Source organism: Sceloporus occidentalis, unplaced genomic scaffold (genome assembly GCF_023333645.1).
Source record: "Sceloporus occidentalis isolate IW3139 unplaced genomic scaffold, rSceOcc1.0.p SCAF_5, whole genome shotgun sequence".
NCBI lineage: Eukaryota > Metazoa > Chordata > Lepidosauria > Squamata > Phrynosomatidae > Sceloporus > Sceloporus occidentalis.
In genome coordinates, this window is record NW_028316985.1 from 14548755 (window position 1) to 14576595 (window position 27841).

The following is a 27841-nucleotide window of genomic DNA, read 5'->3' on the forward strand; positions in this document are numbered from 1 at the left end:
GTGGAGGGCGAGGAAGGTCACCTTTCTCCAATAACAGCAACAGCTATTTTGTTTGTTCTCCTCATACTTTTGCCAGTCATTTGTGGTTGTTGGGTCAAGGCAAGACATTTTGTTGCCTGAGGCCGAGTGGCAAATGGTGCTCTCCCCTCTCTCTCACGTCAAGAGGCATAGTACTGAACCAGCCACATTATTTTTGGCACAGAGTGCACAACATCCCACAAGTGCCTATTCTCATCCTGAGCAGTAAAATAAAATAAAACAACAAAAAATGTGTGTTCTTTCGTGATACAAAATCTGCTGCCTGAGATGATCAGTTCACTCTGCCTAGCAGTAGGGTCAGCATTCCCTGCTGGTTTCCATTTCTTTTCCCCCCAATAAAGAAGAGTTCCAGTGGCTCCTCATTTGTTTTGTGCCATTTTTAGAAAAACATAAAAAGGAACTTCCACTGCTGAATGACATCAATGGTTGGTGCCCAGTGTTTTCCTCAGCATACCTTGGAAAACAAAATGGTGGCTTCCAGGAGAAGATGAATCAGCTGCACACCCACTACTTCGTATGTGGTGTGTGTGAATGTGTGAATGAAATGGTTCTTCTGTACATTAGAAGAAAATGTATGTGTGTGGGACCTCAGCCTGCAAGGGGCTAATTACAAGTTCTATGCAGTGCTGCAGAGTTTAGAATATAGACTATAGGGTGGATTTACAATTCTACTGATCCAGAATTAAGTTTTTTTTATATATTTTTAAATTTCATAAACATGCCAAATCATTCAGTTTTATACAGTATATATAGATTGCTGAATAGAGATTCAAACTTGGTCTCCAGGACCCTAATCTAATGCCCAAACCATTACACTATGTTGGGATGAACACTCATATAAAATGTCTAAGAGCTAACCCAAATTTCCCAGAGTTGTCATGTACAAAACAGCTAATGCTGCTATTAATGTGGATTTCATTCTCAGCACACCTAGGTCATTCTTCAGCTACAATTTGGAACATTTACAGTGAGTGTGTAAAAAAAAATGGCAAATTGAATTAAACCTTTCAGGGCAAGCTTGATGTTCATGTATAGAGATGGTCCTGGAAAATTGCCTGTTAGAACAAAAATAAATCATACAGCTTTGATTTATTATCTGTAATATTTCCTGGTTGTTTCCGATGCTTGCTGTTGAAAAATACCTTGAATACTATAAATTCTATGGCCAGCTAGCTGCAAATAGTTATCAAAGACATTTGACAGGTTATTAAATAGGAGTTCTATACAATGAGGCTTTTGGGATTTTTTTTTTCCTATTCTGCTCCTTTTCATTTTGGTGTAGTCACAAAATCTCTCCCAATGTGTGTATCAACCTTTTAGCTAATAGTTTGCTCACCATTTTGCGGATTTGGTTCCACCCCTCCCTCCAATGGATAACAAAATCCATGGATGCTCAAGACCAATTAAATACTATGCATAGTAAAATGGTGTCCCTTATATAAAATTATCCATATAAGGTTTGCTTTTTGGAATATATATATATTAATATTTTCAAGCTGTGGATGGTTGAAATGTGGATAAAGAATCTGTGGGTGTGCAGGGCTGACTGTTGTCTTGCAATGCCTGCATTCACCTAGCTGCCCCCATGACATTATAATATACAGACAGCCATTGCACAATGATAGCCAGTTAGTGAGTAATGCACCATGGCTCTGATATCCAATTGGTACTGAGGTGCATTGTGGCATTCTTGATGTATATCCAGAAACTAGCTAGGAAGTGCTAGAGTGCAACAGGAGTGCCCACTATGCATCAGGAGTGCCAATGCACAACAGAAGTGCTTAATGTACCTGATGCTCATCAGGAACATCTCATGAACATTGGAAGCACCCAGTGTTCATCAGAACACTCTTGGTGGTGCCCGGATGTGTATCTTCACAATTCACTAACAGATTTTATTGCACTAGTGCAATGTAATACTCAATTGCAAAATTACAAAACATACATGACGATACAGAATACCACCCATCATTTATAGTTCATCTTTCCTTCTCAAGCATATGACTTTCCTCCCCCACTGCATTTTACTTTCACAAAAACCTTCAGCCTTTGATCACCCCGTAGTTTCATGTTTCAGTGGGAACTAGACTCTTGTTCTCTCAATACGCTGGCTCCCAGTAAACTCAGTGAGACTTCAGTTCCATAAAACATGATGATGTATCATATCTTAGACAGCTTTGAATGTGGATTAGATTAGTTCAAGCAGTATTGTTTCTCTATGGGTATTCCCTACCTGTTTGGAGGTGGTATAATACTTGTGTATGGGACATTGCAGATTAGAAAACTATCATCTTCATGTTGTACTTGTAGGCCTGCCAGATGTCCATTTGACAGTGTTTGGATGCTGCTGTAGTTGGATTCCAGGTTTCATCCACAAGAGGTGTTCTCATCCCCAATGAGCTGGATCTAGATTTAATTAGTATAATGCCATTTAAATTCCTGAGACCTAAATCCTAAATCCTATTGTTAGTTCCAGCTAATACAGATGCACTGAATTAATGGAAACCTGGTAAGTTAACACTGAGTCAGCATGGCAGAGTGGTTTGAGTGTTCAATTGTAACTCTGGAAACCAGGTTTGATTCTCAACTTGGCCATGAAACCCAGTTCAGCCATGAAACCTAGGGCACGTCACACACTCATCCTTAGGGGAAAGCAATGGCAAACTTCCCCTGAACAATTTTTCCCAAGAAAACACCATGATATGACACCAGAAATGACTTGGAAGCACACAATAACAACAACAACAACAACAACAAGAACAAAATTTATGTAAAGCCTATTGATTCAAAAGCTCTGACCTACATTGGACTAACAGTCACCTTGGGTCCTGTACAAGGAGAAAGACAGGATTTAAAATAAAATAAAATATAAGATTCAGACCCATGTTTGTAATGGCTTTACTTGTTGCAATGACTAGTTTGGGTCACTGTAAGTCAGAAACTACTTGTGGGCACACAACAACAACAACAATTTTATTTAGCACAGTTGAAAATGTTCCAGAGGGAGGACTTACTGATGATTGCATCATTTCAACAATAACAAAGAGATCAGAGCTTGGAAAAGCCCCTCCTTTTGTGTGTGTGTCTGTAGTTCACAGAATACCCCAGAAAGAGGATTTTAGTTTTAAAAAAAAGTAACTTTTCCAAGCTCTGGGATATTCTGTTTGGGCAGCAGGTGCCATCCAGTCACTATGGTTTCAAATGCAGTTTCATGTTTATCCATTTTACACCATACATTATTGACCCTAAATGTTTCCATATTGCATCGATTTTATATCATTTCAGTTTTATGGTTGTGGTAAAGTGAGTTCTTTTTAAAAGCATGTATGAATCATATACCATTACAGATGGCTTTCTCCTTTCTATGGCAGTTAGTGGAGAACTCCTGTTGTTGAGATTAAGACTGAACTCTATAGGAGTCAATGTTATAGCAATCTTCTTAGTAAAGCTAATGGTTATAATGCTGAAAGTATTAGGAGATTTAAAGATTACAGTGCCACAGAGCACTGTGTTATATGCAGCATTTAAAAAGAAAAAAAATCTGGGCTCATTTGTCCTGTGGGGGGAAATCATTTGCTGTATTATATGAAACTGGAAATGAGATGTCAAGTTTCATAAATACAAGCAATAAATTCATAGTGATATGTGGTTTTCTATATGCAGATTATTAGTGGTCATCAGCTGCCTCCAAGTAACCTCTCCAAGAGCAATAAGGCTGATCCTGTTGTCAAAATTGAAATTCATGGTGTTCCCGGAGATATGGCCAAACAGCAGACTTCTGTAATAAAGAATAATGGTAAGTTCAACTGGAAAACAGATTCCATAACTCAGTGAACTGGTTGACATGCTCAGTGGTTCACTTTGATAATTTACAAATCCTATCAAAGTTGGTCTCTTGTTGCATGTATGCAGATCTGTATGTATATTTTCAGATGCATGCCCCACAATCCCCCCCCCCCCCCCCAAAGTCTGGATAAGAAAACAATAATCTGTACTACGGAAGTTTCTTTATATTGCCTAGGGATGGCTGAGAAATCCATTCACTTTACACTTCAGTGTGAATGTACACATTTCACACATGCTGAATCTTAGATTGAACCAGAAGACACTTATGGCTTGAAATCTATACTTTTCTGAATTTTGCAATATAGGAAATATGCATCCAGAAAGGCATGCATTTAGGAAGAAATGAGTTCAGAATGTATAGATCCAAAAATGTATACACAAATTAATATCTTGTGATTTTTTTGTATGCCTCTATTATGAACTTTATACAGACCAACCCTTCCTCCCCAACAATTCACAAGCCAGAGAGAAAATGGGACAGAATAATCTTAACAATGGAAAATATTAGAACCAGAGCATTACTGAGTTTGGTAGATTTGCTTTCCCTCACTACTGCAGTTAGGGTCAAAATTATATTTTCACCCCTCTATTTTAAAAAAAATACTCCTCTGGTTCATTCTATGCTGTTTTATATTCCTCCTATATTCTGTTTCACCCAGAATAAATTCTAAACTCAGTTCTTGATGTGTAGCATGCATATGTCGCCTTCTTCCATTCATTTGCATCTCTTTTCAATCAGTGTGTATGTGTTCCATGAAAAAATACAAAGTTCCCCAAAGCAGTTGTATGATTGGCACTGTCCCATATCTTGCAGAAGCTGGAAAAATAGGAGAGAAAAATAATCTTGATACAAGCATAAATGTTGGAACCCAATGTGCTTTTCATTTGGCTGGTGCTTTATCAGTCCACCCAAGTGCATTTGTGCATTGGTACATTAACATAACATTTTGGAAATAAAAAAGAGAACAGAGCAGACTTTCAAATGTGTTGATTCTGCTCGGGAAACTAGTTAAACAGAAGCATCACTGACGATCCCATTATCTGAAATTTTCATTTCTATAAACTTCCTCCTTGCTTGTGTTCACTCAGTTGAGTTTAGGAAGGTGCTGTTCTGTACAATCCACATTGGAACACATGAGAGTTGTACATGAGAACTTCTTGCTGGATTGTGCACACTGTATATGAACATATCAAAAAGGCTTCTGCCCTTTTTGAATCACATTTTTAAAGAGCAAGATGTGGTTGAAGAAACACTCTATCAAAATTCATAGTAACCATTTTTTGCATGTTCTCATTTAGTAATCAGGGGTGTAAATCATCATAAATTTCACTCTCACAGACAAGCATGAATAATTTCACATTTTGCTCCTTGTTGTGAGAGAGTAATTGAAAATGGCACAGATTTTAAAGATTATTTGCATTTTGAGATTTATTCTGCTCACAGAAATGCCTGCGGCTGTTTTGCTTGGACATTGATGCTCTTCCTAGCATCGCTGCTCAGAAAACAGCATTTTCAGTGCAGAAATAGGTGTTTTCCGTGCTAGAAACTTGTTTTCTATACAGAAATTCTATTTTCTGTGTAGAAAATGCCATCTTCTGTACAAAAAGTATGCATTTTTTCATACAGAATGGCTTCCAAATTGCAAATATTCTCATCCTTCCAGGATTCTCATCAGAATTTTCTGACACTTGAGAAACTCATTTTTGAGCATTTTCTGAATATTTTTCGATATTCTTTCCATATCTAAGTGAGATTTGGATTCCCATAGATTGAATTGTGATGAAACTCTATTACCACTTGTGATAGATCCACTTTCCAGGCTGGCTTTGCAGTTCTAACCTTTGGGGTCCTGTCATTCACCTTGCCCTCATTCCCCACAAGATCCCTCCCTGGATTGGGTACATGGGTCTCAAGGTGATCCCTACATGGACCAGTGGATGTGTTATGCAGTGGGTGAGCATAACCAGACCCGCTATCAAAACTTAACAAGAATAAATAAGTAGAAGTTTATTAATACACAATTAGATTAAACGTTAACCCTTAATCATTCACAGCTCCCTCAAACCCTATTGAGTTCTTCCTCCTGGACGACTCTCTTAACTCTACTACAGCTTTTTTTTATTGTATACCATAGCATAGTAGTTCTGAGTATGTAATTATATTAAAGCCATTCACTGACCCTCATCCTTCTGTAGAGTCTCTGTAGTAATCCTCTTCATTCTGTTCCTGGTGGCAGTAGTGAGGATTGGAGAAGCATTTGGCTATGTCCCAGTAACTAGACAGAAAATAATTACAACCTCTGCTGAATTTCATTGTGGTCTTCCAGAGGTCTTAGCAGACGATGTAATAATTTTGCATCTGGCTACAGGACATAGCTAGATGCTTCTCTGATGCCCAATGCTCTCAGTAGGCACAGAATGGCCAGCAGCTACAGTAGGTCTAGGCAGAGACTTTGGTCAGCAGCATGGAGGGAAGAAGGAAAACCATCTTCTGCATCAATTAAAAAGAGACAGACACGGGGCGAATTTTAGGTGGATTTACTGTTGACAGGCAACTTGAAGGCACACATATATGTCCCTACACATTCCACTAATAGGTGCCATCCCCAGTGTGTGTGTGTGTGTTTAAAAATGAAATTCTGACATTTGCAGCCTCTTAACCTGCAGTGACAACAGGACATTTCTTTCCAGAAAAGCACATTTTGACTTGGAAAAGTATTCTTTGTCTTCCTTACATGTAACTCATGGTTACATGGAAAACTGCTAAAAATATACATCAGACAAGAATTTCTCCCCTTTCTATTTCAGCTTTGAATCCTAGATGGAATGAATCATTCACATTTAACGTCCAGGTTCCAGATCTTGCCTTGATACGCTTTGTTGTAGAAGATCAGATGGCATTAACTGCCAATGACTTCCTTGGTCAATATACTTTGCCAGTTCTTAGCATGAATAAAGGTAAGAGCAACATTGCAGCAACCATGTACAGCAGGAATTGGTAACTGTAGGACACAAGTCCAGATATCTCACTCCACTATGGTTGACACTGAAAAAACAGAAGGAACGTGGAGGATTAGTATCTATAACACCAAAATTTGGTAGCTGGTGGTACATGAATAGTGGACTTCCCATCCACTCCTCCTTCATGTCTATTTATATTTTCCTACTAAAAATATTAATTGCTGCTCAAAGATGCATGTTATACACACATATATTTGAAGCCTCTTAACCTGAAGTGACTTCTTTTTGGGTAAAAATGACCTGGAAAAACCTTCTTTGTATTCCTTATCTTATTCATTTCTAAGTGTCTTTCAAGCAAACACAGGCTTTATTCTCACTGCACACTTCTAGCAGTCTGATACCACTTTAACTGTCATGGCTTAATCTTTTGGAATCCTGGGATTTATAGTTGGGCAAGGTACTTAGCATTCTCTCTGCTAGAGAGCTCACTTCTTTGTAAACTACTGACCTGGAGATTTCTAATAGGGAATTCTAAATACCTCACAAAGTCTCAGGATTCCATAGGATGGAGCCATGGCAGTTAAATTGGCACCAGACTGCGATAAATTGTGCATGGTGAATATAGCCACAAATTCTAGAAACTGGATGTTTCTGAGGACATCCTGGTGTGAACCTAATACTAGTGAGCGGCACTTTGGAACTGTGTATGCCTAGGCCTAGAATTCCTGGCTCACAGACAGGAAAATAGCAGAGGTGAGCAAGGATAAAACCAAGAGGGCACAGGATCGCCAGTTCTCTAGTCTCTACATCCTGACAAGGGAATTCTTCCATATATAGTTTCTCTGTCACCACACCATTGTAACATGGCAGGACAAAGGGAGGAAGTGAGAGGAGGGGAGAGAACCTAAGAGCTGCTGAAAAAGTGGGATGAAAGAGGATTAATTCAAATTGTCCTTGCCAAATTGGAGGGTATGCTCCTCATGTAGAATTCAGGCTTCCTTGCTTGCAGAGAGGAATGTCCTATGCCCTGCAGTACATTTAGAAATATACTGTTCTGAAAGAATTTATTCCTGATGTTTTGCCTGTATCTGTGGCTGGCATCTTCAGCAAATAAATCAGTCCAGAGTTTGTTTATTTGCATGTGGATTGGCTGATTTCCACTGTTACGTTTAATGTGCACTTTCGATCTGTTTGCAGTTTAGATCATCTAATTAAGCAGACTGATATAAATAAGTGCCCAGATGGTATACCTCTTGGTATCTCAACAGGAATGAAGCAGGAAATAGGCATGTAGGAAATTCTATAAATTACGAGTGATCAATAAGGTATATGGGGGAAAACAGATTGCACTACAACCTACAGTTTGGAAGACAATATGGCTATGCATTTAACTCCCAATTCATCTGTATGAACAGCGCAGGAAAGCCTCTTCCAACATCTTTTAAGGGTGTTGAGGGAACATGCATAGTAGAAGTTGTTTTAATAATTTTACTATGTACAGCACTTTGATCACTGCGGAAAAGCAGTATAGAAATAATAATAATAATAATAATAATAATAATAATAATAATAATTTACATGTATACTCAACTAGGTGTCTATAAGGAGCGTATAAAATAATTCAACTATACATTTTTGGCTTTGTACAGCTATTCCATTGAATTGTGAAGGGAGGCCTGTGAAGCTAAGAGCCTGTTCTTGCCCCGTCATACATTCACTCATCATACAATTGTCATCAAAAGAGTGCTGTATTTAGGTGTATGCTTTCGATATGATCAGACCTATTCATATAACCACATTCACACTACAGAAATATCACTGAATGATTCCAATTTAACTGTCATGGATACATCCCATGGACTCCTGGAATTTGCAGCTTAGGGAGGGATACTTTCTGCCACAGGGTTCTAGTGCCTCACCAAACTACAAATCCCAGGATTACATAGCTGGTGCATGGTAGCTAAATTGGAATCATAGTGCAGTAACCATGCAGCATAAAATGATTCCATAAACCCACAACATAAATGCACATACAGTATGGGTTTTGCTAAGAACTATTGACTGATTGTTTGCCATTCTGTGAATTAGGTAGCACCGTCATGTCCCAAATATACAGTAAATAAAAGGGTGTTAGATGCTCTCTAAGGCAGCTATTATTCCAGTTCAACACTTCTCAGCATTTGACCCACAGATGTTTGGGACGTCAGCTCCCTAAATCCCTGACTATTGACCATGTTGGTTGAGGTTCCAGGAGATGAGGCACAGAACATCTGCAGGGCAAATAACTGTCGACCACTGCTAAATATATTTCTCTTTGGAACAATGGAAGAGGAAGCTTTTCTGAGTGACAATCATGACTCCAATCCTTAGAATGGCACACATACTGAAGGTACTTGATGAAGTGACATACTGTATGTCTGAACTGAGGCAGTGACTAGTGGTGGTTGGTACCCTATATATTTGTAGGGTAGACAGATTTCAGCCAAGGTGTTAAAATTTTCATAGAGGAAGAGTTCAGCACCATGGATAGCTGTCACCATCCATGCCTTGCAACCCCATATAAGCTCTCTTGAGTTCAGTACTGGAGACTAGCGTTTGAATTCCAATTTGGGTATGTAAATCCATTGGGTGACCTTGGGGCAGTCACACTCTCTTAACCTTAGAGGATGACAATGGGAAACCCTCTCTGAAGCAACTTGTCAAGAAAACTCCATGATAGGTTAGCCTTAGGATCACCATAAATTGGAAACAACTTGAAGGCACACAACAACAACAACAATAACAACAACAACATGAAATATATTTTATAAACTGTATATGTGCAAATGTTTTGATGAGCCAAAAGATTTCTTCTGCATTTATTCACTATTCACACTGGAGTGGAAGACAAAGTTTTGTACATTTATTCAGGTACTGCCTGTGTACACAGAAAGCTGCCTTTCAGTTGCAATGGATGCTCATTTGGAGATCACTGGAGGAGCTGCCATTCTATGAATAGGGCTAAATCAGAGCCTGGAAAGGTCCCCATTTTGGACTAAAACTTCCAGAATCCTCTAGTCAACATAGTTACTGGCCATGCTGTGTGAGAAATTCCAGAAGCTATAGAAGTCGCATAGCCCTGGGACGGACATTAACTAGATGCCACCATACCATTGTGAATCCACTACACCTTGTCTGCTTTTAAAAGCTTAGTAGGTTTTGGCTGGGTTAGTACTTGGATATATATCTAGATGCATATCTAGGGAGGGCAAGGAAATAACTTTCCTTGGAACTCCGGAAATCCACTGCCAGGCAGATCTGGCAATATTTGGTTACATTTGAATTCAATGGCTAATATGCTATATTGTCAAGTGTAGCATAAGAGTTCCACACGTGGCACTAAGGCATGGCTCTAGTGTCATCAGCCCCAGGACTCATTGTTTTGCCTACTTCCATGGCCATTCCATTGGTGGAGAGCAGGGTGGGATTGGAGAAGCAGCTGGCTATGTTACTGAGGTGGGCACCCTAAGATTTTAGCAGGTGGTATCATCGATTTGCATCTGGTTGTGGGAACATAGTCAGTCCATGGTCCATTGGTCCTTTCGTCTCCTACTCTCCACCAGTAATGAAATGCCCATGGGAAGGAGGCTATCACAGTGAAATGTTGAGTCCTAGGGGCTTTTTGGGTTGCAGAATGAAAAAGAGAATACCAACCCCTACAAATACCCTTCCTCAAACAAATGAACCATGGTCAAGTATTTGTGGTCATAATCCAACTAGCCAGTAAATTGTAGCTTTCCCATGTCCTTGAACAAATACCTTTATTGTTCTGAGGAATTAGGATAGCAAAAAAGTTAAATTAGACAAAATCAAGATTTTAATTAATAAGAGTCATTCTGAGAGACTGCAATAGCTTATGTGAAATAAATGATTCAAGTTGTGTATGCGGGTATTTTTGTGTGCATGGTTATAAACTTATAAAAGCATAAAACTCAGCTTATAAAATATTACTACGAGTTTAATATTACATACACAACACAATAAAATATCCATAGAATTTATTAAGTTGTATTTCACACCACATGAACCACTATGAAATATTTAGAAATAGAAATATTTAGCCCATAATGAGACAGGAAAGCCTATGTATTGTCATGCTACATCTGACAATATTATTATGAAAGGGAAAGCTCTCTATTCATCAATATCTGTACAGCTGCAAATAAAAATACATTCAGATTTAGCAGTAGGAAGTTAGCAATCCAACTAAATGGCAGGCAAGCATGATTTCCCAGAAGGGCTAAATCAAATTAATCTCTCCTCTGTTTGTCAAAGCACTAAAAGAAGTTTCATCTCGTTATGCACATCTAAATCAAACTTTGCTCCTATGAACAGTCATCTGTTGCCTTATCAGTGAAATGTATTGTGAACTTAAGTAGAATTACTCAAGCTGCTGAACCATATTCCCTAGACTGGGTCCATATAGGCTCTTTTAAAGTTTGGATTAAAACCCAGAATGGATTCATGGATTCACCAGGCTGACCATCACCACTGCCACTGCTTCTATAGAATACCTCATGTGTATTGTGGGCTGTAATGTTCACATATACCAGAATCCAACTGACATTTGAGTATTCTTTCAGTTCATCAATTGCAACTGTCTTAAACATTCTCACATTCTGTTGGACTATGACCACAGAATTTCTGCTTGTACAAATAACCCATTCACTCAAGCAGAGAGGCAGCCTAATGCTTGCCAAAAATAAATAAATAAATAAAAAATACCCATCAGATACACCAGGAGTAGGCAACTTTGTGGTGGCTGGGGGCAATTGTTCTACCCAAGATTTCACTAATGTTGCATCCCTCACAGCTAAACCAAATACCTCTGTTTTCCTCTATAGACCCTCTCAGAATGGACTGTCATTGTTTAGAGAAGATTTGTAGAGGAAAACAGAGGTATTAGGAATGATGCGGGATCCTAGAGTGCTTGTGGGGTGAGGGGGTTGCTGTGTGTGTGTTTGTGTTTTCACGTATTTTTTTTTTTTAGTTTTCTTGGGGCAAATACTGTCCCAAAGTTGTGACATCTTTTAAAACAAAATTTGGTGAATTGGGAAACTTTCAAAGACTGGTGGAGAGCTTCTCAATATCTCTCCCTAAACTGCAAATCCCAGGATTCCATAGGATGAGACAAGTTAAAGAGAATGCATAGTGCTATAACTGTGCAGTGTGAAAGGGCCTCTAAAGATCTACTATACAGTATTGCAGTAGTTAAGAACACAACTTTGTTGTTTGTTTGTTGATTGGCAAATTTCTTCAGAGGGGGTTTGAGGCTCTGAGGTGGAGAGAGTATGACTTGCCCAAGGTCACTGAGTGAGTTTCCATAGAATCATAGAGTTGGAAGAGACCACAAGGACCATCCAGTCCAACCCCCTGCCATGCACGAACTCATAATCAAAGCATCCCCGACAGATGGCCATCCAGACATGTTTCCGTGGAACATGACTGCAGTTCCAAAGAACAGGAACTACGGGGTCAAAAATTCCCCTTGAAGCTTACTTGCAAAGCAGTTATTGAAAATGAACATAGTATGCACAGTTCTGTCTCAGAATTTGGAAAAGTTACTTTTTTTGGATTACATATCTTGAAATCCACTGGCCAATCTGACCAGTGGCCAGGTTGACAGGAAGAGTCTAGGGACTATAGCCGCCCAAAGTAACTATTTCAAGCCTAGATCTGTTTTGAAAAACCAAAACCCCACAGAACCATAGAAGAGAAGGACAGGGCATAGCAGCAGCTTTGATTTGGAACAAGGAACAAGAGGGTGGATGAAGGGTTAAGACCTCCCTTTCCCTTCACTTCTCTGCTCTCACTTGCTTCCAAATGAAGCACCTTCTCCTCATTTACAGAGGTTTGATGGGTGACTGTTCCATGCAATTATGTGCAAGGTTTAGTTGGGGCCTTTAAAGGCATCTCATTCCGCTTCTATGAGAATGAGCCATTTTCTAAGGCACAATTTGTAATAGGTGTTCTGAACACCATGACTTGTTAATGCATGAAGAATACCTCCACAGCTAATCTAAATTAGAATCACCACTCCATTCTAAGGGTGCTTTGTGAAGATTGTCAACTTACTGTCCCTTTGCATCCCTGACTTTTTGTTCAGAGAATCATAATGAGCTAAGCAGTATCACAGCAATTTTCTCTGCATTTCAGGTATTCTTGCCACTCTCAGTGGATCTGTCTGTCCCCAGTTTATTGCTGTGGAATTTTCTCAGAGTGACTTCTGTGAATTTGCACATTTTGGATGCACATTATCTACAGCCACAGCTTGGAATAAATGGTTCCTCTCCTTCTCTATAGCTCCCAAATGCCCCTTCTCCATGCCCACTTGTTAAATTGACATAGAAAGTTTGGGAATTGTAGTAAAAGAACCCCATAAATTTCTCTAGCATACAATGATCTGAAGTCTATTGGTTAGAGTAGATCTATTAATAGTTGAATTGTCAGGTATATACCACTGATTCATTGGGTATGCCCTAGCTGGGAGCCAGCATGGTGTAGTGGTTTGAGTATTGGGAAGGACTCCAGGAAACTGGAGTTTGAATCCTTGCTCAGCTGTGGAAGCCTATTGGATGACTTTAGTCAAGTCAGCCTTTGATAGAAGGGAATGACAAACTCCTTTGAAGATATCTTCTCAAGAATATCTCAAGAGAAGTCTACCATAAGTTGAACGTAGTTTGAAAGCACATAGCAACAACGACAACAACCTTAGCTGGGACTAACAATAAAAGTTAGGTTACTAAAAATACACTCTACTAATGTTCTTTATTCCTTCCTACCTTGGTATAATAATTATGGGACAAGTTCCTGAAAAAAGATAGGACTGTGGCAGACAGGAACCACTTTATGTTCATGGCATACCCTCCAACTGTCCTGATTTGTTAGGGACAGTCCCAATTAATCCTCTGTCATCCCACTTTTTCAGCTGCTTTTAAAACGTCCCAGTTTCTCTCCCCTGTTGCCACTTTCCCCCTTTATCCCCAGTTTGATTTATTTGTTACAAACTGAATTCAAAGTGCAAAAGTAGTTTCCTCTCAGTTAATTCAGCAACGGGGAGAGGAGAGAAGAGGGCAGAATCTTCCCCTTCCCAGTAGGCACAGACAACAGCAATCTGTGGTAGCCTCTCCTAGCTCTTGTGTTCGTCCACAATAATTTTCCTAGCTTAACCACACTGTGATATTCCTTTCATATGCCACATGTGTCCTGTTGTTCATTTGTAAAATGTTAGACTGTAGCATGTATGCCAAAGGTCTGCTGTAGCATGTATGCCAAAGGATGATTCTGTTGACAAAAATGGTTCTCCCAGTGGAACTGGGATGGAGTTATCTTCCTGTATTCCTTGCAGCTGTATTTCACTCCTTCTGCTCAGAGAAACTTTTTATTGAGAGCTTTAGCAAAGTCAAGAAGAGGAGAAGAAAGTTGTGCAGTGTTAGTGAAGGGTGGACAAAATGTGGCCCGTGAAACCTATATGACTCCCTCCCCCAAGTCCCTGCAGGGGTGAAATATGTTTTGGGGAAAAAAGTATGTGTGTGTGTACATGCACTGCAAAGGGAGTTGTAAAGGGCATTTCCACCACAATTGGAGCCCCTCCTGGATCTCCCATGGATCAATATGAAATTTTGCAAAAAATTCCAATTTTTTAAAAAAACAAAACCTAACAACCTGTATTAATGGTTGGATGTCAGTATGATGGCTATGTTTGGCCTATGAAGTCTACTTTTATATCAGTGTATCATCTCTAATTTTACACCACTGGTTTCACTTTGTTTTCTTTAAATGGGCTTTTGACTTTTATTTGGCTGGGGGAGAAGGATGGTTAATGTGTGTGCTTCATCTTTTACTATGTTTTGAATGTGCTGGTAATTCTTCTCAATTAATGTTTAAATTGGATTAGCTGTTAAATGAATTTTAAACTGTTGTACAATCTATACTTTTAGCATTTTTTAAAAAAAAAAACGATTGTAAGTTGCTTTCGGTCCCACAGTGGGAAAAAGTTGGGATATGAAGGAATGAATGAAAGAAATTTCATTATTTGGTGTTTAGGATGTTTTCATTCCCATATCCAGAAAACGTGGTTATGGAAATGTAGAAAACAGAATGTCTCATTGGAAAGAGTACTTGCTGGTAAATTAGCTGGCTATAAAAGCGGAAAAAAAGCTTAGTAAATAGCAGTAGAAATAATCACCCATCATCATCTCCAGCATTTTCACTTAATGGGGGATAATTATTGGAGCAATATAAAGGACTGAATGCTATTAGTTCCAACTAGAGTATACCCATTGAATCAACTGAATTTGTTCTTATTTTTGTGTGCCTTCAAGTGAGTGTGACTTGCCCAAGGTCACCCAGTGGGTTTTCATGGTGGGGATTCAACCCCTGATCTCCAGAATTATAGTCCAATGCCCAAACCAGTACACTTGCTGGCTCTCTCTTGGTTGGATTCACCTATGTGTTAGCTCAACAATTGATTGAATGGGTCTACTTTAGTTAGGACTGTCCTATCAGATTCAGGTCAAAAGCTTCAGAATCCTTTAGTTTCCAGTAGAAAAATGTATATTGGAGCCCAAGCCTGAATTACAAAAACTATTTTCAGTTCTTACCTTTGCAACCCATTGGAGTCTGCTAAAAGAAAGTCACGAGGAAGCTCCCATAGGAATGCATACATATCTTCTCATTACTTAGTACCTGAAACCCCAAGGAATTTGCAATTCAAAAAACCCAAGCAGAGCCCTCAGATCAACCTCAAATTCACCAAGCTGAAATAAATTACAAAACTATTTCCAAGTTTAAGGATGGAAAGCAATGTTGTTGGACTCAACAGTTGTGTTGAAAGTTTCATTACCACAGTTCCCATGAACTGTTATGACAAAATGTGTACCTTGCCTTTAGAATCATAGAATTGTAGAGTTGGAAGAGACCTCAAGAGCCATCCAGTCCAATCCCCTGCCATGCAGGAACTCTCAATCAAAGCATCCCCAACAGATGGCCATCCAGCCTCTGCTTAAAGATCTCTAAGGAAGGAGACTCCACCATTCTCTGAGGGAGTTTGTTCCACTGTCGAACAGCCCTTACTGTCAGGAAGTTCTTCCTAATGTTGAGGTGGAATCTCTGTTCCTGGAGCTTGCATCCATTGCTCGGAGTCCTAGTCTCTGGAGCAGCTGAAAACAAGCTTGCTCCCTCCTCAATATGACATCCCTTCAAATATTTAAGCAAGACTATTATATCACCTCTTAACCTTCTCTTCTCCAGGCTAAACATCCCCAGCTCCCTAAGGTATTCCACACATTTGCAAGTTTTAATGGCATTTTTGAGAAATAAAGTATACACAGAGTAAAGTGTGTATTTCAAAATACAACCAGTTTAAATGTGCAGGAATAAAACTTCAGTTAATGGGTGGGAAGTTGGATCGATTAGGTAAACTGAGTAAATAAATGTGCAAGTAAAATGGAAAGTATTTTTCCCCAAAATTTTATTAATTTCAGTGCATGAAGATAACATACACAAATAACCCACAAATTACTTTATCAGGCATCAGATGCATGGTGAAAAGGAGGTCTAGTCTACCAGTGATTGGAAATTGGGTGATATGGGATTCTGGCCTATATTTTTTTAAAACAAGAACTATTATTACTTCTACCATCTATTACTTGTGAAAAGATGGTTTCTTGAATGTTGTCACACTCCGCCATTATAGTAGTTTTATAGTCCCTTGAGCTGTATGGCTCCATCCTATGACATCCTGGCATTTGGGGTTTGGTGGAGTACTTAGTAGTTAGTATTCACTTCTAGAGACTTCTTCTGGTGTGCACTTTTAGTATCCTAGGGTTTTGTTTAAAGGGAAACAAAAATATGCAAGTTTGAAAGTTAAACTTGTTAGAGTTCAGCTTTCATCAGCAGTACAATGGAAATGTGGGTCAGACTATCATTTTAAAACTGTCTTTCTAAAGAATAAAGATTTACTCCAATAATAATAATAATTATGACTTTAATAAATAATTACATAACAAAAACTAAATACTAATCTAACTAAAGACAGTATGTATATAAAAGAAAGATTGAGAGAAATATATAAGACTAGCAGCCACGCTAGAGACACATACTAACTGTAAGATTAACAGTTTATAATCTAGAGATAAGAGACTGTCTTGAACACAGAGGGAACTAAATAGGAAACCCTATCTATTTAATGAGAGGAAAGAGAATGCATAAGTTTCTTCCAACAGTTCTACTCTGCTTCCTTTTAACTCCACTACTAGCACTCACTAGCAGAGAATTTTAATGAACTCATCAAAATACAAATGCTAGAACTCCTTGAGGGGAGTCATGAGACTTAAATTCGAATCAAATTGCTGTAGGTATGTTGTGGAAGGTGGCTTCACACACAGTTTGTTGTCTGGATCAAAGATTAGCTACAAATCTGCAAATCACTCCAGAAATCTCTCTGTAAATATAAATGCTGGAATTTTTTTTATTTACTATAACTCCCAGTGATCATACTGACTGGGGAATTCTGGTAGTTGCTTTCACCCAAATAAAACTTTTTAATGCTCTGATTCTGATCCACATTCTGCCTACCCCTGGTTTATGCTGTTACATTCAATTCATTTTAACTTTTTCTCTCCTGTTGATTTGCTTTCAGGTTATCGCCATGTTCCACTAGTCTCCAAACTTGGGGTCTCCCTCAAGCCCGCATCACTCTTTGTGTACATCTGGTATTTTCAACAACAGTAATGTCACAACCGCTGCCCCCAGCTGCATTTTTCAATAAAGCAACCATCATCAAAATGGAAGAGAGACTGGAGGGCTTCTCCTTTGAAGGGCTAAATGTTTGCATTGTTTCACAGATATTTATGGGACAAGCTGCATGAGTTACTGAAGCATATATAGGGATCCAGTATAGTGTGGTGGTTTGAGTTTTGGGACTAGGACTGTGGGAGATCGGGGTTCAAATCTCTCTTCAGTCACGGAAACCCCTTAGGTGACCTTGGGCAGGTCATATTCAGCCTCAGAGGAAGACAAGGGAAGTTTTATTCTGATAAAATCTTGCAAGTAAGTCCTCAGACAGGCTTGCTATAAGATGGAGCTGACTTGAATATACATGACAATAACAATGTGTGAGCCAATCCTTTTTCTTAGGTAATCATAAGTAAATATTGTGAAAGAAGAAGGAAAATTTTGCAGGGCACTGTGCTCACCCCTTTCCACTGGCTACTTCCATATTCCATTCTCTTGCATTTGCAAGATTCCATTCTATATCCCAAGGAAATGTCTTTTCTGGTTCTCAAAATAATGACATGTTAAAAGACTTGGAACAATTAAAGAAGGCCAAAGAAGAAAGTACAAAGGCAGGCTTAATCCTGAACATAAAATAATGACCACAGAGGACCTACATACTTTCAACCTAGATGACGAGGAAATCAAAGTAGTAAAAGAGTTCCTGTACCTTGGATCAAACATCAGTCAGAATGGAGACTGCAGTCAAGAAATTAGAAGATGACTAGGAATGGGAAGGGAAGCCACAAAAGATTCTAAAGTACGTATATAAGGATATACAACTGAGTCCTAAACTTAGAATAGTCCAACCCATTGTTTCCTCATCACCATGTATGGATGTGAGAGATGGACAGCAAAAGGAAAAAAAAGTAGTGAAGAAAAAAATCAGCTTATTTGGTGAAGAGTGCTGAGGATACTGTGGATGCCCAAGAAGACAATCAAATGAGTCCTTGAACAGATTAAACCTGAACTCTTCCTGGAAGCCAAGATGAGGCTGTCATACTTTGGCAACATCATATGAAGCCATGATGACTCATTAGAAAATACAATAATGCAAGGAAAAGTGGAGGGACGCAGAAAAAGAGCAAGGCTGTAAGTTAGATGGATAGACTCAATTGAAGAGGTCACAAGTATGAATTTACAGGACCTAAGCAGAGCAGTAGGAGACAAGGGGTCTTGAAGATGTTTTATCCACAGGGTCACCATGAATTGAGGTTTGTTTGAGGGCAGTTAACAACAACAACAAATGCAGTGACTGCTGCTCTGTATTTCTTTTTGACAAAAAGAGCTAGTGAGAATAACTAGTTGCAGGATATATTCACACTCTATAATGTGAGTGCTCCAGTTCCAGGTACCAGGTTCCAGCCAGCCAGCCAGCCAGCCATAACTTTCAGTGTACTAAAGGCCAAGAGTGGGGGACTCTCTTTCAGCCAAGGGCCAAACTCAGTTGAAGAGAGGAGCCACATTTAATGGAAGTAGAGCCAATGGCAAAAGGGTGGGACCAAAACTGCCAGCATATTTTAGCTTAGAGCACTTCCTTCCAATGAATTAGAAAAAAATAAATCGGTTTTTGGAATGGTACTCCTCTAAAAAAACAAAAACAAAAACCAACCCCAAACCACATAGAAAAGTTCAGAAACATTCAAACACTGATGTAATAAGAAAGGGGAGAAAGCCGCCTAGTGAAACACAGTAGTTTACATTTGGCTTCAGGCTGTAAAATAACAAATCTCTTACAGATTTATAACAAATCTGGCTGAGGGGAAAAAACACCATGAGATCATATAGCTTTAAAAGGCCTAAAAATGTGAAAGAATTTTTTTTCCTGTTATGAAAATGACATCAAAGTAGGTAACAGGCAACCCTCCCTGGAGACCGGAGCTTGAAATGTTACCATTATATTAACTACAAACCCAAAATTTTCTCAGCCAGCATGGTCACCCTTCTGGTAAAGCAGAAAAATGAGGCTGTGCTTCTACAGCTAGAAGATGGAACGCAGGTAGATGATGGAACAGTAGTTGTGTGACAGTACTTTGTTCGTGAACTGAAACGTTGCACAATTAAACATGCAATACAATGCTTATTGCATCTCAATAAACAATGCTAAATGGCTGCATCTAAACTGTAGAATTGATGCAGTTTGACACTACTTTAACTGCAATGGCTCAATCCTATGGAATTCTGGAATGTGTAGTTTTGTGAGATATTTGGCCTTCTCTGTTGGACACCACTGGTGTCACAACAAATTACACATCCCAGGATTCCATTGGATGTGTATGGGACTATCTTCTTCTGTACAATCCACCCCATGCATTCAGGTCCTCTGGGAAGAATCTACTATGGCTTTTAAAAACTGGTTGACTGCAACTACCCAGAGGACCTTCTCTTCTACTGCTCCTAGATTATGGAATGGCCTGCCGGAGGAGATCCGTCATATTACCAGCTTGGACAGCTAAAAAAAAAAAAGGCTGTCCAGACAGATCTCTTCTGGCAGGCCTTTCCTGAATAGTAAACCCAGCCACCAATTGAATCCACCATCTTATTGAGCATTCTGTAGCCCCATTTGCCAATCTCTGATCATTTTAATGGATTATTTTAATTGTTAATGTGTTTTAGGGGAGGGAGGGAATAATTGGAATGTTACGTATTGCATGCATTCTTTGAAATGTAAGCCACCACGATTGTCTTTTTGAAAGAGAGGTGGGGTAAAAATAAAGCTATTATTATTATTATTATTATTATTATTATTATTATTGAGCCATGGCAATTAAAATGGTGTCAAACTGCATTAATTCTACAGTGTGGCAGTAGCCAATGATGCACAGGGTGTAAGAATGCACACTGGACACATGCTTTTTATGCACAATGTTTGACCATGTACAATGACACGACACATGCAATACCACTTCTACAACCTTGAAGTGAATATGGGCATTCCATATTGGATAAAAATACCCAACCACTTACATAGGTGAACGAAGGCATGTGTAAGATGCCACTGGGATTTTGGCCTAATTCCTGTCTTCAAACAAGCTTTATCCTTGAAAAGGTTCTTCAGTGGAAGCTGGTAGAATTGATGATAGTGAGCTGGTGAATTCACTCTAGGTTTTAATCCATGTGGTGCTATCTAAGGCGGGGTACAGAATGCCCAAAAAGGGCGGTCTGCCTATGCCTTGTTTTGCTGCGCGAAGAAGCTGCAGTGGACAAACTGCGCGGCTTCTTCACGCAGCAAAAAGAACCCGCAAAAAGTGGGTTCTTTTTGCAGCACCATAATGACGCACTCATGATGTCATTATGGAGACGTGACATGCGGACGCTAAGTGTCTGTTGCTTCAAAATGGCAGTGCCCATTTGTACAGGGTGCTGCCATTTTGACACTCTCGTCACGTGCAAGGGGTGAGGAGCATCTGGAAGTGTTGCCCCTCGCATGTGATGAGGGTGCCCTATAGTGCCCATCTGTCCCGCGCCTTTGGTAGTAAATGTAGTCCTCCAACTAGATTCAGCACCTCAGACACATCCTTTAAAGTTCAGACTGGATTCATCACTGAGTCACCCATCCATATCAACCCACTGTTCCTTAGATACTTCTAGAATGTATCTATAAAGCTTTGATGTGCTTCACATGGAGTATAATTAATTTATGGATTGGTGAGTTAATTTAACATGAAAGGAAACCTTAAAACTTAGTTCATGGTCCCTTGCTGTAGAGGAAAAACTGACACAAGAGGTTGGCAACTCAAGAAATGAACTTCCTGACGATTCCTTTATTATGGATTAGTTCAATTTATTTCTTTTATTAATGGAAACAGTGATCATCTTGACCTACCTGGTTCTCCTGTCAGTCTTTGGAAGGACATCATAATCTGAAGGCTCAAAAAACAAATATGTGTATTTATACATGTTTTGCTAAGGAATGCTGTCAGTTTGTACATTTATTTTGTTCTGTTGAATTGTGTAAATGTATATTACTTTTAATAATAATAATTCATAAATAAAGGAAACCATGGCTTGAATCCTATTGCAACTCCAAATTAGACACACTGACTTAATGGGATTTACTTATGTGTTGACTCACAATTGAACTGTTGATTGAATGGGTCTATTCTCATTGGGGAGGGTCTAAATACCTCAAGGGCACCCGATCCTGTCTTATTTTGGAAGCTAAGCAAGCCAGCCCTAGTTAGTACTTGGATGGGAAACCACATACACATGCACTCTTTTTGAGACTAGCAAATAGGATTTATGATACCAATTCAACATTATAGAGATGGGTTGCATGCAGTATGGTATGTTTGATACCATTTGTATTTTTCTTTTGATAGTTAAAACATCGACTTAAAGCCAAATTTAGTTTTTCTTACTGTTGATCCATAGAAATCAAAGTGACTTAAGTTAGGCCAGCTTATAAAGTAGATAGAGATGGTAATTCAGATAGCTTTTAAGCTATTATTGGAAAGGAAAGAGGAGTGATTTACCATATATATAACAGACTCTTTACAAGGGCAATATATTTGAGCACTTTACCTCCTTACCTCATAGAAATAAAATTGCTGCTTTTTATTTATTTGGTTATTTTATTTTTGGTTTGGAATGGCTATTCAGTTTCACCAGAGCAGTAACACCACAAAACTGTGATGGGTCACAGCGCTATTAGAAAGCAAATGTCTACATCTATCTCCAGTAAACATTAAGGCAACAATTTAAAGAGAAAAAACACTGAGTATACAGAGAAGCATCCAAAATCAATATTTATTGAGCGTTAAGGACAGGAGGTTTGAAAAACAGCCAAAGTGGGATGCCAAGAGCACTTTATTTTTAAGAGGGGAAAGTAATTTGCTTTTTTCATTCTCCCAAACCCATAATCAACATTTTGGCCCTGATGATCTTATTCTACAGCCAAGATCTTTTTTAAAAAAATTAAAATCACAAAGATGGCATGGTGTTCTCAGAACTCTGGAGGAATATGAAGGCTTTTGCTCAAGTAGATTCTTATTACTTCTGTCGCTAACTGAGAGGTTAATTTCCCCTGGCTGTATGGCAACTTTGCCTTCTGAGCCAAGGAGGTAGAGAATGCCAGTAATTCTGTTAGTGCAAAGACCTCAGCTTGATCTGAGCTCTGTTTCTTTTCTAAACCATGTTTTATTTCATAGTGCCACCAACTTTGCACAATACAAACCAGCAGAGCTTTGCTTATGTGTCTTAAGACATCAGCCTTTTAGAAATTCTTTAGATAGTCCCAAAAAGTCAGCCAACTCATAGCAAACATAATGGTCTGGGATTGACAGTAGAGGGACATCCAGAGGTCAGGTAAGACTTCTGCAGGTGCAGGCAGGGCTAAGAAAACATGCACATGTCAAAAAAGGATATAAAGGCAAGAGTTGAAGTACAGTATTAACTCTTATCAAAAAGGGAACTATCCCCTTCTCTGAGAAAAGTGGTGAAAGGCCAGAGTCTGTCTTGGGAGAACCTAAAAGAAGCACCAACCCTCTCTCTACTCTCTTGTCGCTCCTTTGAAGGAAAGCACCAAAGAACCACCACGTCCATTTTTCCAACCAGGCATAAAAAAAAAAAGCCAGAACACCACCACAGCAGATAGAGTAGAGGGGGTTGGTGCATCTTTTAGATTCTCCCAGCATGGATTAAGCTCTCATCTTTCATGACTCTACTCAGAAAAGGCTGTGTGTGTGTGTGTGTATGTATATATATATATATGTATGGATAAGTCGATCCAGGTTTCTTGGGCTTATTTTTTTCCACTAAAATTTCTAGATGTACACATGAGTATACACAATAAATAGTGCATGCAGAATTTGGCCCCAAAATTTGTAATCTGTGTGTGGCCCTTCATTTCTGCTTCAATTGCATACTGCAAAATATATACATAACCTAGGCCTTTTGTGCAATCATGCTAATGGGAACATTGTGCAAATGGAGGGTAGTAATTCCATGAAGATGACTAAATGGCAATGGACCATGAAAAAAATCATTACAATTTCTTTGTGATTAGCAGCTTATTATATGCAGTTACCACCCTCCTTTATGCTTATATTCTCCAACAAAAATGCTCCAGTTAATGTGGTAGAAGAGCTCATGAGGAAAAAAAAGAGGAGAAAGATGTTCTAATGGACAAATAATTCAATTGCCTATGACAATGTTCAAATCACAGTATTCCCCAGTGGGCAGCCTTTCATGCATTTAACTGGACAGTGTTTAGTTGAATGATAATAGCATCACCACCACCATTCAGATTTTTTTGATTTTCATAATCAAAGGAAGAACAGATCCCTGGAGCTTATGGACTAGAAGCACATACATCTGCTAAATGTGATCTGTAATACATGGTGAAAAGCACAAAAAGAAGTCCAGTCCTGCTAATAAAAGGTTTCATCTTTCTAATAGTAATAATATATTTATTTATTTATTTGTACCCAACCGCTCCCTTTTGAGGATCTTTGTACACCAAGTGCATACATGATAGAGTTTCTCAAGTACAGCTGTTGCTTATGTAGTATCTCTTGATTTGGATCAGGGCTAAGTTTCTGGCTCTTGTGGAATTGGGGAGAAATTGGGGCACAAATGGCAAAAGTCTTCAAAAACTAGAAGGGCTATGCATTTTGATATGGAAGCAAAAGATTTCTACTGTCCATTTGTATCTATCTGTGATCATGATCCCATAAAACAGGGTATTATCCTGCTTTTATGCTGCAACAGAATGCAGAGTGCAAAAAGTGCAGTAGATGAAGGAACACGCAGTGTCTGGGATCAGGAGTTGTAGATCAAAGCAGAGCCCATATAGGAGTTGCAAGATATCTGGGTCAAGAAACAGTCCAGGGTCATAAATCACAGGGTCATATCTCACAGTAGATGCAGGTTGAGATAGAAACCAAATTTGTGTCCAGCAACCTAAATAGTGAAAGGCCTCTGACTTATAAAACTACCCAACTAAGCCCCACTGAACCTGCAGACCATATTTCCATAGTGCATTTCTCCCCCACATGTGCACAGCAACTCACTTTGCCTCTGGAGAAAAGAATGGGGTTTTGCCAAATGCTGAAGCCTTCCCCTTTCCCACAGGCTTGGAGCTTTCTCTCCTACTTTCTGCTCTTCAGGAGAACTCAAGTGGCTATCACACTGAGCTGGAGGAGGACATAGCTGTGGCAGGTCTGTTTCATCTTCTGAAGCATGACAAATTTCATATAAATGTTCCACAGGTAAAACTATGCTACAGGTTTCCTATCACCTTTCAATTAACCCTTTAGTTGCCTTAGCCCCCACCCCAACCATTCAATGGCTGGAGGAAAGCATGAGGGCACTGAAGAAGCATCTGGCTACATCCCCATAGATAGACCCAGGTGGATTACATCTTCTGGTCAGATCCACCAGTGTCCTCTGGAAGTCTCAGAAAATGAAGGAATATTTCTGGATGTGGTTATTGGGACATAGTCAGATGCTTCCCTCTACCAGCCACTGAATGGCTATGGAGGGGGTTGAAGCAGCCAAACAATGAGTTGAGGGGACAGGTTTTTGTTTGTTGCAGAAGGAGGAAGAGAATACCAATTTCTGCAACAACCCCACTCAAAAGACATACACATGCATACACTGGAATTAAACATGCCAATATCATGGATAGCATGTAAGCTAAAACCCACATGTGTCTTTGGAAATAGTTTTATGTACAAAAACCCATGGCTGGAAATAGTTTTATGTGCAAAAACCCATGGCTTGAATACTGTTGGTTAATTCCAACCAGAGAAGACCTATTGAAACAGTTGTTGAATGGTGAGTAAGCACATAAGTAAGTTCAGTTAATTCAATGGCACTACTCTAGTCTAGACAAACAATAGGATTTAGGCCACTGTGAAATGGTTACACTTATGAAATAAAAGTGACTATTAATTGAATATGTCTGTTGAGCAAAGGACAAGAAAGTACAACCAAATAATAATAATAATAATAATAATAATAATAATAAATTTTATTTGTATACCGCTTTTCCAAAGATCAAAGCGGTTTACAGTCAATAAAACCAAGTACATAAAACCAAGTACAACATATCTCATAAAAATCCATATTACAAATATACAATATATAACACTAAAAACTCCAACACAATCATTCAAAGGGTAAAGCAGAGAATCAATGGCAACAGAATACACAGCTTCATTCTTCAGGGGGGAAGGTTTGACAAAAGAGAAGGGTTTTCAATCTCTTTTTAAATGTTTCTAGGGGGGGTCGTCAGATGGAGCTCCTCAGGAATATTATTCCACATTTGCAGGGCCGCCACTGAAAAGGCCCTTTGGGAAGTGGAGACATATTTGGATGAAGGGACTTCCAACAGATTCTTCCCGGATGTTCTGAGTGTGCGGGGCGGATTATACGGGGGGGATGTGGCCGCTCAAGTAACTCAGGCCCAAGCCACATAGGGCTTTATAGGTAATAACCAACACCTTGTATTGCGCTCGGAAGGAAATGGGCAGCCAATGGGTGTTATATGATCAAACCTAGATGCCCCAGTGACCAGTCTGGCTGCCATATTTTGTACTAATTGTAGTTTCTGAGCTTGGTACAAGGGTAGCCCCATGTAGAGCGCATTACAGAAATCTAAGCGAGAGGTTACCAGAGCATGTACCACAGTTTCAAGGTCCCTTTGGCCCAGGTAGGGTCGCAGTTGGCGTATCAACCGAAGCTGATAGCAAGCACTTCTGACCGTCATATCTACCTGAGATGTCAACTGCAGGGACGAGTCCAGAAGTACTCCTAAACTGCGAACTTCATCCATCAGGGGAAGTGTGACCCCATTCAGGACAGGTGGATAAATTTCCTTCCCCGGGCCTGGGGAACCTATCACCAGTACTTCCGTTTTTTCTGGATTTAGACTGAGTTTGTTTTCCCTCATCCAGCCCATTACCAACTCCAGGCAGGCATTCAGAGGAGAGATGCCATCCTTAGTCACTGCGTTAGTCAGAGACACAGAGAAACATATTTAGGTGTCATCAGTGTACTGATAACACTGCGCCCCATGTCTCCAGATGATCTCTCCCAGCGGTTTCATGTAAATGTTAAACAAAATGGGGGACAGAATCACTCCCTGAGGGATACCAGATGTCAGTTCCCTCTTAGAGGAGCAAGTGTCCCCCAGCTGCACCATCTGGAATCTGCCAGAGATGTAGGAACGGAACCACTGGAGCGCAGTTCCCCCGATGTCCAACTCTCTCAGGCGTTCCAGGAGGATACCGTGGTCAATGGTATCGAAAGCTGCTGAGATGTCCAAAAGCACCAACAAGGTCACACTTCCCCTGTCGATGCCCAGACGGAGATCATCAACTAAGGCAACCATGGCAGTCTCAACTCCATATCCCGCTCTGAAGCCAGTTTGAAATGGGTCCAGATAATCGGTTTCATCCAAAACTGCTTGGAGTTGGAAGGCGACCGCCCTCTCGATCACCTTACCTAAAAATGGCAACAATGAGACCGGTCTGTAGTTATTCCTTACCAGGGGGTCCAGGGAGGGTTTTTTGAGCAATGGTTTAACTGTTACTAGTTTTAAACTTGATGGAAATTTTCCCTCCCTGAATGATGCATTGATTATACATTGTAATAATGATGTTACTGCATCACCACTCTGGGTGGTCAGCCAAGAAGGACAGGCATCGAGAGAGCATGTCATCTTCCTAACACTTCCAAGAAGCTTGTCCACTTCATCGGTATGAACAAACTCAAAGTGATCCAGTTTAATAGAGTCCATGGAAGCTCTGGACACCTCTTCTATTGTTTCTGTTGAAATGCCAGCGTCGAGATCAGCCCTTATCCAAGAGATTTTATATGGAAAGAAGTTGTTGAAATCATCACAGCAGGCCTTGGTTGGTTCTAAAATAGGGTTCAGAGTGGGAGGAAGCTGAGTCAGCTCCCTGACCACCCTGAACAGCTCTGCTGGACGTGACTCTGCAGATGCAATATGTGCAGCATAGCAGGGATGTAGCTAGGATTTTAGGAAGGGGGGGGGGGGTCCAGATTAAGTGCCACCATTATAATGTGGCTTGGGTGCGGCGGCGCAGCAGCACACACCATTCATTTTTCTAATGGAAGGGGGGGGGATCAGGACCCCAAGAACCCCCCCTTGGCTATGTCCTTGAGCATAGAAAGAGTTCTTTGCTGTGCCTATTGCCACTCCATAAGACTT

The 27841-nt window shown here is 39.7% G+C and overlaps 1 protein-coding gene across 1 annotated transcript in view; it reads left to right on the top strand.

Moving 5' to 3' along the window:
* Nucleotides 1-17619, top strand: part of LOC149311680 (1-phosphatidylinositol 4,5-bisphosphate phosphodiesterase zeta-1-like) — a 54654-nt gene extending 37035 nt beyond the window's left edge. The window contains exons 11-13 of the mRNA XM_089526597.1: nucleotides 3703-3835; nucleotides 6694-6843; nucleotides 17528-17619. Coding sequence (XP_089382723.1) covers nucleotides 3703-3835; nucleotides 6694-6843; nucleotides 17528-17619 — 375 coding nt within the window. The remainder of the gene's footprint in view (nucleotides 1-3702; nucleotides 3836-6693; nucleotides 6844-17527) is intronic.
* Nucleotides 17620-27841: the final 10222 nt, after the last annotated feature.